This window comes from Myiozetetes cayanensis, unplaced genomic scaffold (assembly GCF_022539395.1).
Source record: "Myiozetetes cayanensis isolate MyiCay16 unplaced genomic scaffold, myiCay2020 scf4, whole genome shotgun sequence".
Taxonomy (NCBI): domain Eukaryota; kingdom Metazoa; phylum Chordata; class Aves; order Passeriformes; family Tyrannidae; genus Myiozetetes; species Myiozetetes cayanensis.
Genome location: NW_026087631.1, coordinates 36,451,059 through 36,468,912, shown reverse-complemented (window position 1 = coordinate 36,468,912; position 17,854 = coordinate 36,451,059). Strand labels below are relative to the sequence as shown.

Sequence of the window (17,854 nt, the reverse complement as noted above, 5' to 3'; positions counted from 1 at the left end):
ACAGATGGGAAATAAACACAGCTCAAAATTTGTGTCTAACAGTTAGCTTCCACTGATTTCAGCAATGGACGCCCAAATTCCATTTTCAGACCTGGATTAGAAAAGTTGGAAACTCCACAAAATAGCTTGGCCATTGCAAAGCTGAATAACACCTTCTACACCTTAAAGATTTTCTGTCTCTTGGAGGAATATGGTTAAGCACTTAATCTGTGATATGGATTGCAGTCTGGGTAATACAGCACTTACTGCCCATGGTTTGTTCCACGTGCTACCTGGGGCTCTCCTGTTCCTTTTGCTCCTTCCTCCAAAAAGACTGCCAGATTATCTAATGGAGATGTGTCTTTGTGACTGCTCTCTAATGTGCCTCCTGAGCAGAAGGACCACAATCTTTATAGCATCCCTCTCAGCAAAACCATTTTTAAATCTTAAGAATAAGATGGAACATTTTCCTGAACTGAGAATGACTCCACCTCAGAGTTCTTTCTCTCTCAGCTAGCAGGTAACCTAGCTGAAATAGAACGCAGCTGGCCAATTTGCTTTTCCTTTTTAATGATATTTTGTGTGGTCTTTTCTTCAGTCTACAAGTCTCCTTTGGCTCCTCATTTTACCGATGATAACTTCAATATTCCTGATACGTGCTCACGAATACTTGAAATAAGCATCTGCCAGATCTAATTTATCTACCATCTATCTGCCAGATGAATGTCTACCACCCCAAATTAAGGTTGTATGACCTTATTATGACACTAATTGTGGCTGGCATATTCTGATTCCTGAAGGCCAAGTAAAAATTGCTATGGGGATATGTGGAAAAGCAGTGTCTAGGTAATACACTTCAGTTATAAGCAGTTTGCATAAGTTAGAGTTAAGGTTTTTATGAAACTAACAGTTCTCTGAACTAGTGACAGTGAAGCACTTTCTGGTCTGCAGAGTGAATGCAACACAACCAAACTTCTGTGAATGTATTCTCTTCCAACTACAAACTTGTCCTATCTCAATCTCTGGTATTTTTGTACACTTTGTGTCAAGATTTTTGGTACCTAGTTAGTGCATTTAAAACTTAAAGGTGTGTCTGATATCTATAAACTGCAAAATAGGAATTATTCTGTGATCTTATTGAAATTTGCATGATTGACCCATCTCCCTGCGCTTATGGGGGTGTAAGTTGACATAAACTTGACTGATTAACTTGACTAATGCTTTGTCCTTCTACATAAAAAGAAAGTAATTAATATTTACCATTTCAGCCAAAACCACTGTTTTTTCAGATATTTTTCTCCAGGGGAAAAGAATGCAGTAATTTTGTCTTCATACTTAGCTATTAAAATATCCCAGCAGATGAAGAATGTGACCATGACAGTGATGATAAAGAGTGGCAAGGCTCTCTGAAAATTCAAGCTGCAGGCTGCAATAACTACTGCCAAGTATGCTGTTACAGAAACAAGAATATACATGTCCATTAGGTTGGGCTTTTTAAAAAAAGAAATCGTAAGGATCAAATCTTAAATTTATAGGACATGATTAAAGTCAGGCAGTCAGGCCCAGGTTTATCTTTTCAGTGATGTTCTGACTCTTTGCTGAAATACTGAAAAACTTTACTTTTGTAAATGGCAACATGATGTGCTTATGATATGAAAGATGGTTTTCATTCTGTTAGAGAAGGTTATATGCTTTGGCCAAGTTCATATCAAAAATGTTAACCATTTGGGAAAATTAAATACAAAGAAAAACAAAGAACTTCTTTTTCCTGTGCAAAAACCATGAATTAAGAGCATAAGTCTCGTTCCTTCTTTCATAAGAGAATGAGTGTATCCAATAAAACTAGAAAAAACCACTTAGAAATATGTCAGTTGCCTAATTTGATGGCTCTCTGAAGTAATTGTGAAGCTTAAAAGTAGTATACTTTGTAAAATAGCTGTGAAATTCTTTGTCATTTGGCAGTCTCATTGCTGATATATGGTGGTCAAAAAAATATTCAGTTCTTGTAAATAATAATTTGATTTTGTCTATGGCAAATAAGAAAGAAAGACTACTGATTTTTGTAAGGTAAGTAACTCTATGTAACCCTGACATATCCTTAGCACTCACTTACTCTCTTGAGCAGGAATATGCACGTACTATGACAAAGCAAGAAAAGATGATGTTGTGAGGGTAGAATATTCAGCATGCAAACAGCACTTTTATAACCGCCTTCTGGTATGCTGGTGCCTATCTCACAGATGTATTTCAGTTCTATATGTTCTCAGTGGTAGTAGTAAGAAAATCACAAAAACAAATTTGATGAAACAAACCGACCTACTGGCTAATTAGGAGAGGGAGAAAGAAGAATATCTGAATGATTCTTCAGTGCATACTGTCATAAACACTTCCTCTGGAAAACATTTTTTATGGATATTGAGAGATATGGGTCAGAACAGAAAACTTTCATTTCTAGCCTATTGACTTAAGTTCAGTCTTATTTTTGTGCCCGACTTTTTTTTTTTTTTTTTTTAATGTGATTTCATAGTTGTGGGCAAGTTCCTGAAACTGTTATTTTGGAGGCAGCTGGCAGTGAAGCAGTCACAAAGACTGAACTATCCTGCTATCTCAAACATAATTGTTAGTCAGAGTGGAAACATGCCAGAGGAGCAGTTTAGCAAGATTTGTGGGGTTTGTTTCAAAATGAGAGGAGATTTTGCAACCTGGAGTTCTTTTCTAGTACTAAATTCACTTTTAATTCCTTTGAAATGTATTTTTAAAGACAGACAAGAGTTTTTTTGTGTCAGATAGAAGACAAGCGCAGCCTATAATCTCATGAAGGCCTATAAATAAAACTTCAGCAACCCTGAGTGTAATACATACCGTACCTGTAACTAAAATTCCACAGATCACGTAGTGAATTCTAATTTTATGTTCCTTGTAAAATTCACAGATTTTATCGTAGTTCTTTTCTAAATGCCTAGAAAAATGGGGAAAAAATAATGAAGAACAGAAATGTAAGCTTTTGCAGAAGAAAATTGGGTTAAGTTGGTCAAAGTTTCGCCACTGCAGTTGGAACTTGGTAAAGGTTAAATTTGGCTCCCTAAGTGCCTAATGAAATTGTGCCTTTTGAGCAAGACTACTTTAGGCTGATGTTGGACAAGTAAAAAAGAAAGTATGGCAGATTTCTAACTGGACAATCTGTTAATTGCCTAACTGGCCAAAGTCATCCAGCCAGTTCCACTAGCTTCTGATGTGCAGTTCTTCCGTGAAGGAGTCTGTTAAGGTAGATACAGATTCAGGGCCATCAGTAGACCCACAAAGTCTGTTAATACGACTGGCCCAGCACTACTATTTGGAGCAGTAGGCTTGCTAAAACTGTGAAAGCCTATGGCTGCATTTTTGTGTGTAAAATAACCAATATCTATCTAAAACCTTATTATAGTGGACGTAGATGTTTCTGGATTTTTTAAAATTTGGTTATGATTTACATTAACTTTTCATGTCATCAGCTCATGGAAGTTAACATTATGTTGTATTTGAACATCCTACTCTAGTATCAGTTCTTCCAGTTATTATGTGTTGCACTTTTGTTGTTTCCTCACCTCACTAAAGGTAACACAGAGTGATTTCATGAGGGAGGTTGAAATTTAGGGAAATTAGGGAAACAGCAGTTAATGGAGTTAATTCCACACAGATTTCCAATGATATGTATGCTGGTGATACGGATATATTTCAGTTACAAAAGCTGTAGCTACATATTGTGCAAGCTGGAAAAGAAATCACAGCTGTACCTTTGTCATCTCAGAGGCACTGCTTCAGAGATGTGTCTGCTAAAGCATTGCCTTACACCCTCACTATATAAAAGCAACATTATATTTAGAGATACTAATTATACAGGCTCTACTTGTTTGGAAACTAAATGCAGCTGGAGTTAGATGCATACTGAAATTCAAAAATACCCTTCTTTTCTGCACTTGAAAAAAATTTGATTTAATTTAAATGAAATTCCAGTGAAATAAGTAATATTAATTTAATTCATATCAGCACTTGGAAAAATAGAGCAGGAACACTCGCCTTCATCAATAAAAGTGTTATACAGTCTCTAAGAAATCTTGATTGCTTTTGATATTTCAATTTTAGTTCTGAGAATTCCTGTTGCTTCATAAATTACAGTGCTTTTTTTTTTATCTTATAAAAACATTAGATCATCTACCCAATCTCACCAGAGATGTTAGATACAACAGAAAGAGAAGAAAAGCAGAAATGAGAGACAAATGTATGAAAAAGCCAGTTATTTATGAAATTTGTGGCTCATCCATCAACGTAGAAAAGAAAAAAATACTATCTACTGCCTGTTACTGCTACTTATGAGTCCTTTGGAATTTAAAATTGTTACTTTCCGGTTACAATTGCTTGTAATTTCTTATCTGCTTTAACATATCTACTTTTTGTTTTATTAATTTAGGCTGTGATCACTTTGGTACCAAAATATCTTAAATATCCAGACCCATGTCATAAATATGCAGCTCCCTTCTGAAAGATGGCAGAAAAAATATCTTCCTTATGAAATCCAATTAATTTACTAAGGAAACACTATTTCATAAAAGGTGATCCTAGAGGCTTGAAATGCAGCACATTGCTGATGGCTTTTACTTAACCAAAAATATTGAAAAAACCAATCTCACTTAAGCACATTACTGTGAAATTTGTTTATGCCAAACCTATTCTTGTTTGCATTTTACAACTCAGAAATCTATTTTCTATTGCACATGTACCCCAGAAGTGAATGTTAACAACTTGCATTTGTAGTGAATCGTTGTTATCAATAGACTGATCTTTCAAAGGGGCTGTCTCAGACCACAGGCTATTCAGTACTATCTGTTGAAAGAAATCAGTGACACAAACGAAGGTTCAATATAACAGGAAAAAAAGTACAAGGAGATATAATTTTAAGTGTTGTAAGTTGTATCCCCAAAAAACAGCCCAATCCTCAAGTGAAATGTAGATGTATGTTTTCACTCTGTGGTCACTCGGAAACAGTGCAAAGGAAGTGTAATAATTTTGCTCCATCAAAATGGCTTTTTTCACAGCTGTTCTATTCTTTCTTTGCACGGGGGGAGGGGGGTGTAAATGACTATGCAAACTGAAAGACAATAGTGAATCTTTAACTTTCTGAAAGAGACCACTGTTGAACTGTGTTTTAAAGAGACCTCACTTTAAAAAACTGTTGTGGAAATGCTAAAAAAGTAGTTATTGTGCAAAAATTAAAAATACTGCTCCTTTAATTTGCAAAGCTTTAAAAGGATACTTCCACAGTCACCCATGTCAGTTGTAAGGTATAATAATTTTAAACATGATGTGTTCCTGTATTACACAAATTGCTAGGTGATACAAACATCTGTGTAGCAGAGGGGTATGGCAGTGAAATTCAGAGCTGTCACTCCAGAAGAAGAAACACTAACAGCTTTTTGCTTAGGCCAGGATGAAGTGAGTGCAAAACTTACTCATTCGTAATGCATACCCTTTCAAGCGTGGTTGCTCATCCTCTACTGAGGCACGTTTGTTTTCCAGCAGATCACTCTCAATATTGATGTATTCATCCCCCTGGAAAACAGATCGGTGTTGAGGCTGTGAGAGGGGTGTATACTGTTAAACAAGTTGCAAAAAACGCCCCACTGGCACATTGCTGAAGCAGTCTCAAGTTTCTAGTCTGCACTGCATGCATGGCTCCAGCTCTCCTGTCTGCCACCAACTCTGTGACCACTATCAGGCAAACCTAGTGTTTAGAATAGCTGTGAGCATTCTCAAGCCATCCACACCATTTTCAAAAGGGAAATAAAAGGGGGAAGACATACAAATGTTATTCAGAGCTGAAGAGGGTGGGGTCCCATACAGAGTACCACTGCAGACAATCAAAAAGCAAGGGCTGCAGATCAGCAGGTAGGGACAGTAGACCTGCTAATTAGTCAGCTTGCCCAGCACCTCACAGACATTCCAAACTTCAATATGATTTAGTGTACAGAGAATGTTTAAATTGAGGAAGGCTTATTGTTTTAAAAATTTAACTAAGTTAATAGTTCTTAAGAAAAGCTGCTCTGAAAGGATAATAACAAACAATCTTTTAAAGACAGCTATCATCCACAGGCTTTGTAGCAGAAACACAAAATTTGGCCAGATAACGCACTTCCATTAGGAAAACAGCTTTTTGCTATCTGAATCCACAAAAGCATGGCCACATTAAAGCTTTTGAATGACTACAGGCTGACATCCACCCTGTCTGAAGACTGTCTTGAGGTGGCCTGGAGCAGCACAGCCTCCCCAAGCTCCTTAGCACACTCTTGGGGGCTGCCATGCCCGCACTACAATACTTCCCCCATCCCTGTCCAACAGGGAAAGCACCTGTGCCATGGCTACATCCCTCCATGCTCATGGTGGGGGGCCTGTGGATGTGCTGATGACCCACGGCGGGGGACCATTGTGTTCAGACAGCAGTGTACCCAGCTGGGCCCTGGGTGCCAGACCCACGCCTCCTCCTTTGAATGCCGTGTCAGGGCAGCGTGATCAGCTGCCTGCCCTGCAGTGCCCGGCCAGCACCCGGGGAAGGCAGTCTTTGCCTGATCGAGTGGACACGTCCTATCCTCTTGAGAGGAGCGGCCCACAGTACCCCCTGCCACTTTTGGATCAGTGACAATCTGCAGGCAGATTTACCTTTTCTTTTTCTGTCACTGTTGTTTCTAACTCCATCCCCCAGTCTGCTGTGGAAAGCAAGGCCTACCACAGACCTTGGCCTGGCCCCCGCATTCTGTCTGGTTTCCCTGCTGCAGGGGCTGCCGGAAGTCCTGGAAAGCCCTCAGGGAGTTGCTAGGGAAAGATCTGAATCAGAGTCTTAGAACAGCCTGCGTCAGAAGGGACCATAAGACCATCTAGCTCCAACCTCCCTGCCATGGGCCGGGACACCTTCCACTAGACCAGGTTGCTCAAAGTTCCATTCACCTTGGCCTTGAACACCTCTGGGGGTGGGGCATCCACAACTTCTCTGGGCAAACTGTTCCAGTGCCTCACCACCTTCACAGTAAATAATTTCTTCCTGATACCTTACCTAAACACAGCCTCCTTCTATTTAAAGCCATTCCTCCTTGTCCTATCACTACCTGTATAAACAGTTCTAACTAATTTTTTAAAGAAGCACTGTTTAAGTGCAGAAAGCCACAGTGGGATCTTCCCAGTGCCTTCTCTTCTCCAAACTGAACAACCCCATCACTGTCAGCCTGTCAAATGTCTTCATACTTTAAATAATCTGAAACATGGAGAGAATGGAACAGTATGTATGTGGAAGCTGCCATTCATTCCCCTAGGGAAAGCTGAGCCTGACACAAACAGGAGTCTCTTGGTCCTCTTCACTGCAGTTTTTGGACAGGTGCATGTGGAATTGTGTAGCTATGTGAAGCTGCACTGATACTTATGGCTGATTTTTGCTAAACTCAATTTCTTTCTCTCTTTGGTCTTGATTGTGAAATAAAGCAAGCCTGAAAAACTCCTACGAAGTTGCTATTATTTTTAGTAACTGGCAGTAACTCTTCTCAGTGGTTGCCGGAGTTAGGCTTCTCACCTGAGGGACACATAGTGCTGATTGTATGTAAATATCATTTATTCCTGGGCTTAAATTTGGAGTTTGTTGCATAGCAGTATTTCTCACAGATTTTTGTACCTACATTATAAACCAGGGGAGTACCATCCCTCTGAGTTGAAGAGCCATGCTTTCACAGTTGCAGGCACCTACACTCTCTTTGGCACTATGTCCACTCTCTCAGTCACAGCCTGAAGCTCATGTCCTACAGGTATTTCCTTCATCCCCACCACCATCCCCACTTCACCTATTTCATGGTCTGCCAGACCAGACCATACTCCCTCATTGCTTTCCCCCGTGCCACAACCTACTCCCTGGCCTCGGATCACCCACAGCCTGGGCTCTGGCTCTTTGAATTTATGAAATATATGGTTTATCCTGAGAATATAACCTATATTTCCATTTGAGTATTTTAATTAAAAAAAAAAATCAATATTAATATTTTCACATTTTCTACAATATATGTCACTATTTTACTGTCACAAATACTTTCCTACACTGACATTAAAAGGTGTTGAGAAAATCTGAAATAAAAGAGGACTTAGTGTGAAACTGTGCAGATACACAAGGGAAATGGAGAATGGATCCAAACCCCTTTTCCTCTTTTGTTCTTTTTCATGGGCAAACATAATACCAGATCTGGCTCTTGGAGAGTGTTGGCCCTTGCTGAGGGTTATCCAAGGCCTGTGTGGAGCTTATGGACTTCTACCAGCTAGGACACAGCAAAATCCATACGCTGTAGACCCTCAAAATAAATTTTTCTGCATCAGTCATAGTATGTCTGAGAAAGTGTCACTGTGGGTATACTCATCTCTGCTAAACTTGCACCAAGTAGAGGTTGAATGCTTTCAGATGGAGTCTTTCAGTGGGAAATTTGTTTTTCTGATAAAAATCAAGCTTTCATTGACTGCCACTACTTTTCTCCAATTTTCTACAGTTTCAATCAATTCTGAAAGTCCTTTTTTCCTTTTTGTTTAAAAAATTTTCTTTTTGCTGGCTTTTTTTTTGAAGAGGAAGTTATAGGCATTGTCTACAATTTTTCTCTCCTAGGATCTCAGATACCAGTCTAGTTCCCAGGACTGCGTAACAGAACACTCCAAGTGATCCTTTCTACACCTGCATATGGAATTACTTCAACTTTGAAAGCAGGGGCATTACTTTGGCAGCATGCCTTTGCTGCCTCTGATTATAACCAAAAAAATCAATGGAAGATAGAAATGAGTACCACTGCATCAGGTATTTCTTATGTGCTGTTTCAAGTACCATCACCAAACTTGGCAAGCAGATACGATTACAACATAATGGAACTTTTAGAATAGAAGTTTGTTTCTGGAGTGTAGACGTGAAAATGTTAATACTAGACTCTGGTGAAACACCTGCGGGTTTTTTTAACCTGACTCTCATGTTTTCATAGTGAGCTACCCACTATGCAGTCTTAAACAAACATACAGTGAAAAGAAGTTAAAATGAATATGTTTATTATTAAACTAATCTGTACTGTGTTTTTTTCTTCCTTCTCTGGTCAGTTTTACATCAGAGCTATTGCCCCAAGTTTGTGTTTGTCTGAAATTTCCCCTATTTTGGATGTTCATTTAATAATTAGATATTACTTATTATTAAATATTTAATAATATGTATTCTCTGTCAGAATGAAAGTTTGTCACTAAACCCAGTGTTTAAAGATTTAGGTCTATGAATTTACATAAAGTTATTTGAAAGAAAAAAAAAAAAAAAAAAAAAAGGAAAAAAACCCCAAACCATACCTGATTAGTATGCCCTGTTCTCTTATTTTGTGAATTCTTGATTTCCTGTGAACTGTCTCCGAGGCCTTCCAGATTTGTAGCATCCACACTTTCACTGTCATTCTGGAACATGACAAGACCAGAAATTGTACAGGCTCAAATCAGAAGCTGAAAGCCTTTCTCATATGTGGTAAGAACTCATTTATGCTCTGATGCCTATACTTCTACATGAACAAGTGAATAGATGACAAGTGAGTAGGTGACAGAAAATGGCCTCAAGTTACACCAGTAGAGATTTAGATTAAATAGTGGGAAATACTTCTTCACTGAAAGGGTGGAAATAGGCTTTGGAACAGGCTGCCCAGGTGGAATGACCAGGCCTGAAGTGTTCAAAAAACCTGTAGATGTGGCACTTTGGGCACGTAGTTAAGTGGTGAAGATGGTGGTGCTAAATTATTGGTTGGACTTGATAGTCTTAGAGGTCTTTTATAATCTAAACGATTCTACAGTTCTATATGTTTCTTTACTAGTACAGGGAGCCCAAAACTCAGTGTACAGAGCTTGGCTGTTCCAGTCCCTGCACTATTGCACAAAGCTGTGTGAGCCATGGATGGTGCTCAGCTAATGTGTATCTACTATTTTCTTGTCTAAACTCACATGTCCTCGGGCTGTTGCCCTTCGTCTCAGAACTGGTTCAACAAGTTAATAAAGATCCAGCCTTCCTCCTAACCAAGGGCAAAATTCATATCTTAGGCCACAATTGAAGGATTCCAGTATTGATCCATCTATTTTGAACGTTTACAATTTGAAAATTGTTATGAAGGAAGTGTTCTGCTTTCACACGCTGCTTTACTTTTCCTGCCTGGAATTCTCCTCCTGCAAAATATTAAAGAGCAAGAGCACAGAGCTGTCTTGTCCCTGTAAGTGAGGTGCTCTTTCAATGTTTGTTTAGTTCCCTCGTGTTGAGCTGTTCATTTGTCAAGTCTTTGCACAACTACCTTCCCTGCCATCTTCCCCAACTTTTGGAGGATGGATTCAGCAAAGACCTAATAACTTCCATCGTTGTGCTTTTAACAAGAGCAGACACTCTAGAGTAGTTTTTTTCTCTCTTACTAATTAGTGACGAAAACCAATTGGCCATCAGTGCATGCAGGCAGGTGCTTAAACTGTTTATGGTTTAAGGGCATGTAACTACATTATGCTGGAGATTAGAATCAGAATACTTAAGGAACTCGGTGGAAAACAGACACTTCAAAAGCAAATGGTTTAATGTTGGGGTTTGTTGAATTTAGTCAGATTTTCAACTGTATTTGGCTAGCTGAAATGAAGCCATGTCACTTACAGTTCAAAACTTGCTGTTCTTTAAATATCCTGAACTGAAGAGCATTTATCTAAGCTTTTCTTCATGTACTATCTTTTGCTAGCTAGTGTCATGATTCTGAAGGAGTTAAAATGCATTTTAAATGAAGACGAACATTTTTTTCAATCAATAATCATAGCATTCATAAATTCCAGTCAAATGATAAAATTCTTTGTACCTGTGTACAGGGCAGGAGAATGAATATTCATTATCCATGTGCTAAATTACAGTAAATGAGCTGCAGAGACAGCAGATAAGAAACATGGACTGATAGATTTAAATTTAGCAGGCTAAATCTTTTAGAAAGGGCTGTAAATAAGACTCCCCACCTCTGAGCACACAGGTGTTTTTTTTTTTTAAATTAATTTGTTGTTCTTGGATAGGAGAGTTGGATAGTATCACAAAATACAGGGTTTTTTTTTTTTTAATAAAACAGGCATGGCTTTGGAAAGCAAGTTTTGAAAACATGGAATTTCCTCTCTGGATCTGATGAAGTAATGCAATGCAACACCTTCATCGTTTCCAAGGGAAATTACAAAAATTATGTGCATGAAACATAAATTCTTAATAGTGCCTATAGTCTTAATTAACAAACCAGATAAGAGTATTTAGGAAGTGGGGGAGAATGGTGCAAACACAAAAACAAGTGGCGTTTTTTAGGACACAGTTTAAGCTTGTTTGAATTAAATGGAGTACAAATGTGTTATGGCAATACCAATGTCTTGTGCAATATGAGTAAAAGGCAGAATTTTAAAGAGGATCCTTCCTCATGTCAACTTCTTAAGAGCATGGTGTGCTCAGCTACAGACACGAGTGCAGACTGCTTATTGCTTCATAACACTGACAACAGGAGGCCAGTGAAAAAGAAATATTTATTAAGTATTACCTTTCCTTTGCATTGTATTTGTTCTATGTTTACCTCTGTATTGATTTTAAATGTAGGGGAGTTTATTCATCCCATCTACCTTCCCTTTTTATAAGGCAGCTTTTGTCATTGCTTGAGGAGCGTTACTTCATATTATCAGAGATCTAAATCATCAAAACTGATTAGATAACATTTTTGCCTTTTAAAAGAGGACTAAATAGAACCTAGGTGAATCCAATCTCAGTTTTAGGGTTATTGTTAGTGTTGCAGGGTTTCTGAGAAGGAATTCTGCAGACAACTGTAGCAGTGTTCGAGCCAGTTCCATCAGAGAGGAACCACCTTGAAGGCAAGAGACACAATAGTGTTTCCACAAATTATGTATGATATTATAGTAGCTATAGATGCACAATGTACTGCATTAGCAGGTAGACACTTAACGAGGTCAATTTTCTGAATTGAGGATAATGATTTAAGTTCCTTAAATTGCACAATGTTTTTAAGGGGAAGAATATTAACAACCTGAATGTCTCATTATAAAGACTGCAGTGATCTGTTGATTTTAGCTATGAGGTGACATCCAAAGTAACTAACTTTAGCATGCAGGTCTTAACAATTGTGTTGTGTTATATTGCACTGAAGGATAGGAGCATGCTAGGGAAGATTGGCAGTGTAGGTAGAGCTACGTAACCTTTTAAAACCAATACAAGAAGCTTACTCATTGTAATTTACCCAAATGGCTGTTAGTAATTAGGATGTCCCTATTATCAAAGAGAGAGAGAAAACAAGAGGTACAGCAGAGCTGTACATTTTGGCTTTATTTTCTGTTTTGAGACAATTTTGAGCTGCTAATAAGTGGAAAAGTTACTTCTGGGTCTCCCAGGTACTGACATTATCACAAGGCAATAATGAAGGACATGCAGACTTCGATGCTAGTTGAAGTGGAAACTGCATAGTGTACAAAAGAAGTAGGGGATATTTTGCAGGATTGAGCATTTTTGAAAATGCAGTTAGTGGTATTGATATAACTTTATGCTACAGGGATGCATGTCCTGTCTCAGAGTTAACCTTGGTTAATTTCTGAGGGGATATGACAGTATCATTGGAAAAGGTGATGCAGTTAAATGCTTCTGTGATACAGTGAAAAACCTATCAGAGTAGAGATGGCTGTATGTGTTTGTGGTATCAACAGCAAACATGAAATTGAGAAGACCTTATACTCCCTTTGACCGCTTCTATAACAAATCAAAAGGCAGATTGCTCTATATTACAATCCCTTCATCCCATTAAGAGTCCCTCCAAAACAGAAAGCACATTGTTTCTCATTCTTGACTTAATAAAGCTCTGATCTGATCCTTCATCCTTTGCTTGTTAGCCTTGAGCTGCTTTGTGTTACATTGAGAGCTGTATTGTTAACTTAGGTACTTTCTAAAACAAATTAGCTAAGTTGGGTTTACTTTATCTCTTTTCTTACTCTATCCCCTTGTGCATTAATCATGAAGTGGTTCAGGTACATCTGAAGACAGCTATGGATACTTCAAATGATACTTACCAGGATACTTAAAATGGTTTCAATTAACCTTTTTCCAGAATATTTATATTTTGTGGTTTAAGTAAGATACTTATTGCTTAGTACTGTAAGACACTCTTATCTTGGAAGAATTCAAGTGTTCACTTTTTATGCAAGAAAAGTTTAAATACAAGAAATAGGGAAAATGATGAGATTTTTACTTCTCAGTGGCTTCTACTGTGAAGTGATTTTTCTATATGCAGAAGTTTACTTATTTCCTTCTGTGCCTTATTTTCCCTAAGGAGTGGATTATATATTGAGTCAGAGATAGACATTATAAATGTAATTGTGAACACCTTCTGATGTTCCAGGAAAAAAAAAAACCAAACAAAAAACAAATCAACAAAACACCTGCATCAGATCAGGTTTCATTGTTGGATAGCCTCAGCGATTTGCCATTTGAATTATTTAAATCAGAGAAGTATTGTAGGCTCTTGCAAAACTCTGCAACAGACAGGAAAGGAAGAACCTGGGTTCCCCGCACACAGCGCAGGTGAGCTAGGCTGTGCAAGGCAGAAGGTTAGCTCAGATCACTCTACTGTGCTCCACAGAGACTGCTGAGGGAAAAGGTCATTTTCAGCTTATGTTACTCAAGAGTATTCAATACTGAGCTTTCAGCTAGGGAGGGGCTCTCTACTTTTTGTGTTTATACACACAGACTTTGAAAGCTGATGGCACTAGCCTAGACACACATTTTGTGTGAAAACACTGATGCCTTCTCTTACCTCATCCACTGGAATTGAGGGAGACCCAAGTACTTGCCTATCTGCTCTGAAGTATGGATGCGTTGAGGGCGCTCTGATTACCCAGGAAAATGACCTAACCAGTGGGCTATCATGTTTTAAGGGAGTAATCTCTGTCCCTTCTTGAAGTTGTCCCACTTAGCATGGATTATTAACTACTGACTGAAGCAGGGACTTGACCTGATGCTCCTGTATTCCGCAAATATTCCCTGACTGGCAGAATCTCACATCGGTCTGTTGCTTATCTGTCTCCATAGCGCAATTAATAAATATACAGAGTGGTTGGATGTCACTGATGTTATGCAATATTCCACATGCCTACCTTCTACAAAGACCTTTCTTTGTTATTTGAATAGTGTCGCCTGACATTCCAATCCATTACCCCCTTCCGGCTAGCTGAGCTCAGGGGCAGGGTAAGGATGAGAGGCTGTAGAGGAGAGCAAGGGGTTGCTTTGCTAACACAACACTCTTCAGGATACTCAAAAGCTACTGTCTCCCCCTGGCCTATTGTACCTTCGGCAATAAGCACAGTGACAAAGCTTGGCTGTGGGTTCACAAATTTTTGTTTGTCCCTGCTCTAATGTCAATGAAAGCACACGGATGCTGGGCACCAAGAAAAAAAAACTAACTGGGTTGCCTTGGGGTTGGGTTTTTTGGCTTTTTTGTTGTTGTTATTGGTTTGGGGTTTTTTGTTTGGTTGGTTTTTTGTGGGGTTTTATTTGTTTGGGGGTTTGTGCTTCTGCTTTTGAAATTTGTATTTTTCAAATGGCTTTTAATATTACTTTAGGTACATAAAATGCAGAATCTTTTGGATTGGCTCTTTACCTTCTCTCTGTGTTCTTCTTGAGAGCAGAACAAGACAATTGCACTTATTTTATGCATGGGAGAATAATATGGTTAAATTATTATTTTTCTCATGTTATTAATATGGATTGCTTTGATGAGGTATATGTCTGTGGCATAATGATGACCCTTCTCTTCAACAGAACTGTAAATCACCTATCGTCAGAAAAAACAAGCAAAGGATACAAGAGGTGGATAAGCCAGTGAGATCCATCAGCCTATGAAATATTACTGAGTCAGGAGACTTTTCAAAAATAGCTGCATACCCCGCAGCAGATGAAGGCAGCTAGCGGAGTGTACTCCTGAATGTGGCAATTGTGCTCCAGTTCTTTTTACAAGAGCCGCGTACTTTGGCATGATATCAGAGCAAAGCATGTAGGATGTTGTAAAATATCTGCAGGTTGAGAACAGAAATTGCTTTTTCTTTGTTCAGGAACTGAATTAAGCATTGTTCATTGTTTTTTTTTTTCCTCTTCCCCACAAACAAAGGAAATGATGCTTACCTGGAAGGCCAAATTGTGCACTCCTGAGGGATCACGGTTGGTCTCCTTCAGCTCCATGTGCCTAACGTGGGCAGGAGGGTTTCAGGGGAATGTTGAAAGTACTTGCAGTACAGGACAACAGCAGCCAGAACCTGGTTAATCCATCCACAGTACAGGTATCACTTGAAGCCCAGTTAGCTGGAGGCCCTCTCAGATTACTCTTGATTACTCTTAGCTCCACCTTCTCTCTCCCTTGGCACAGCCCCTTTTGGCCAGCGTGAAAAACAGCACTCAATATTTCCAGAGGGGGGCATACCTAGGGGCCCCAGAAATATATCTTACCAGCTATATCTCTGGATGAGCCCAGAGTGTACTTATATGACTTCTGGCTTTCTTCACTTGCACAGGGGAAAATTTTCCGCACCCAGATTTTGAGAGATCTACACAGTTCAGTCTTTTTTACAGGTATTCTCAAGTAACTATTTTTGTGAAATTATTGGAGCTCTATTTTTATAGTAGTTAGGGAGTTCACCCAGGAAGAGAAAAAATGAGGATAAGAAAAACTCCCAAAACTCTTACAAGTACTGGTTATGCATTTTCAATTGGCATCCTGTATTTTATGGCATGGAGTCATTTGGTTATATGTCCTCAGAATACTCACCTTCAACCAGAGTTTTTCTAACACTTTTCAGGCTTGCTATTTGCAGTATTACAAATATACATTCTTAGAACTCAGTTGGGTCTCTCACCCATGTTTTTTGTTGACTATGGACTTTGTGTATACAGATTGTTCTAAGTTTTGAAAATAGTAGCATTATCACAGACACTAATGCCAGACAGGGCTTGAGTGAATAAAAGTTTTGCCTTTAAGAGCACCAAAAATGATAGCGTTCTGTTTCTTTGAAATTGAAAAAAATATATTAATGTATTCATTAGAGGCCTACATTGATATCTTTCTACACACAGATTGAAATTGTCATGAGTTGTGCCTCATCCCTTGAAAAGTAAAAATTATGTCCTGTTTTACATTTAAAGATGGAACAGATTAGCATGATTGAATATATTATTTGGAATAACTGTAACTGACATCAATCTGCAAATGTCATCACATGCAGACATGGGCTGAAACAATGTTTCTTCTGGGTAGTGGGTTTGGGTTGTGTTCTTTGTTTGGTTTGATTATTGGTTTGTGTGGGGTTTTTTGTAGGTTTTGTTTGGTTTTACTTCTGCTTGCTAAATTATACCTTTTGTATGTTGGAAAACTTTCCCATACCATTTATGATCATTGTTTAGACACATGAATAGAGCCTAAACACTGTGTAAAGACTGTTGGGGATGACCTAGAGGAAGAAACATCATTCCATGAGTGGAAGGAGCGTTTCATAGCTGGAGAAGAAGTACCTACTGATTCACCAACAGCTGCTTGAAGGACTTTATTATTTCGCCTGAGGGTTTCACCTAATATTAGGATTGAATCCTTCATTTTGTTTTCTACCCTGTTTTCCAGAGACTTTGCCTCATGGCACAGCAACAATACCCTATTGGCTGGTTTACCTTGTGGTACCAGCCAATCATGTTTCTCCCCAGTTGCCTCAAGGCTTGTTAACACCCCTTCATGTTTATGCATCTACTCTTAACCTATCCCATGTAGAGGATTTGCATGCTCCTCCTACCTTCCAGCACCTTCCCTATCTCGCCCTATAAAATCCCTCCATTTTGCTAATAGAGGCAGATCAGCCCTGGCTGTTCAACTGCTAGCGTTGTTGTCCTTTGCCTCTGTTCTTGGGCTCAGGGTGCGAGTGGGCGTAGAGCTAGCCAATGACTACTGCCTCATACCATATACAGGCTAGTCACAAACACCTAGCTGGTCTGCTCCCTTCCAAGACACCAAAACTGTGTCATAAAGACAACTGATTTTGGTGTGTAATTTGTGTCAATATGCTTCATGCAAAGTGCAGTTTAGGTCTGGGCATGTCTGCTGTCTCATTAGTTCATTTTTATTTTGTAATAATCGTACCTTTCTGCAAAGTTTCTGTTTGGTGAGATGAAATGGAACACAGTCAACAAGATAGTCACTGCTCTTGTGTAAATTAGACTTAGAATCATAGAATCAGATGTGTTGGAAAGGACCTCTGTGATCAAGCCCAACCCTTGATCCACTACCACCACAGTTACCAGACCGTGGCACTAAGTGCCACAACCAGTCTCTTCTTAAATACCTCCAGGGGGGAGAATCCACCACCTCCCCGGGCAGCCCATTCCAATGCCTGATTACCCTCTCTGTAAAGAATTTCTTCCTAACATCTAACCTAAACCTCCCCTGGCAGATCTTGAGACAATGCCCTCTTGTCTTTCTGATAGTTGCCTGGTAGAAGAGACTGAAGTCCACCTGGCTACAACCTCCTCTCAGGGAGTTGTAGAGAGTGATGAGATCTCCCCGAGTCTCCTCCAGACTAAACAACCTCAGCTCCCTCAGCGTCTCCTCACAGGACTTGTGCTCAAGTCCCTTCACCAGCCTGGTTGCTCTTCTCTGGACCTGCTCCAGCACCTCAATATCCTTCCTGAACTGAGGGGCCCAGAACTGGACACAGCACTCCAGGGGTGGCCTCACCAGCCCTGAGTACAGGGGAAGAATCTCTGCCCTGGACCTGCTGGCCACACTGT

The 17,854-nt window shown here is 39.2% G+C and overlaps 1 protein-coding gene across 1 annotated transcript in view; it reads right to left on the bottom strand.

Moving 5' to 3' along the window:
* Positions 1-15,268, bottom strand: part of SLC28A3 (solute carrier family 28 member 3) — a 35,816-nt gene extending 20,548 nt beyond the window's left edge. The window contains exons 1-5 of the mRNA XM_050329740.1: positions 15,212-15,268; positions 9,352-9,453; positions 5,483-5,565; positions 2,847-2,938; positions 1,240-1,429 (exon numbers count right to left, since the gene is read on the bottom strand). Of these exons, the coding sequence (XP_050185697.1) occupies positions 1,240-1,429; positions 2,847-2,938; positions 5,483-5,565; positions 9,352-9,453; positions 15,212-15,268 (524 nt within the window). The remainder of the gene's footprint in view (positions 1-1,239; positions 1,430-2,846; positions 2,939-5,482; positions 5,566-9,351; positions 9,454-15,211) is intronic.
* Between the last annotated feature and the right edge of the window lie 2,586 nt (positions 15,269-17,854).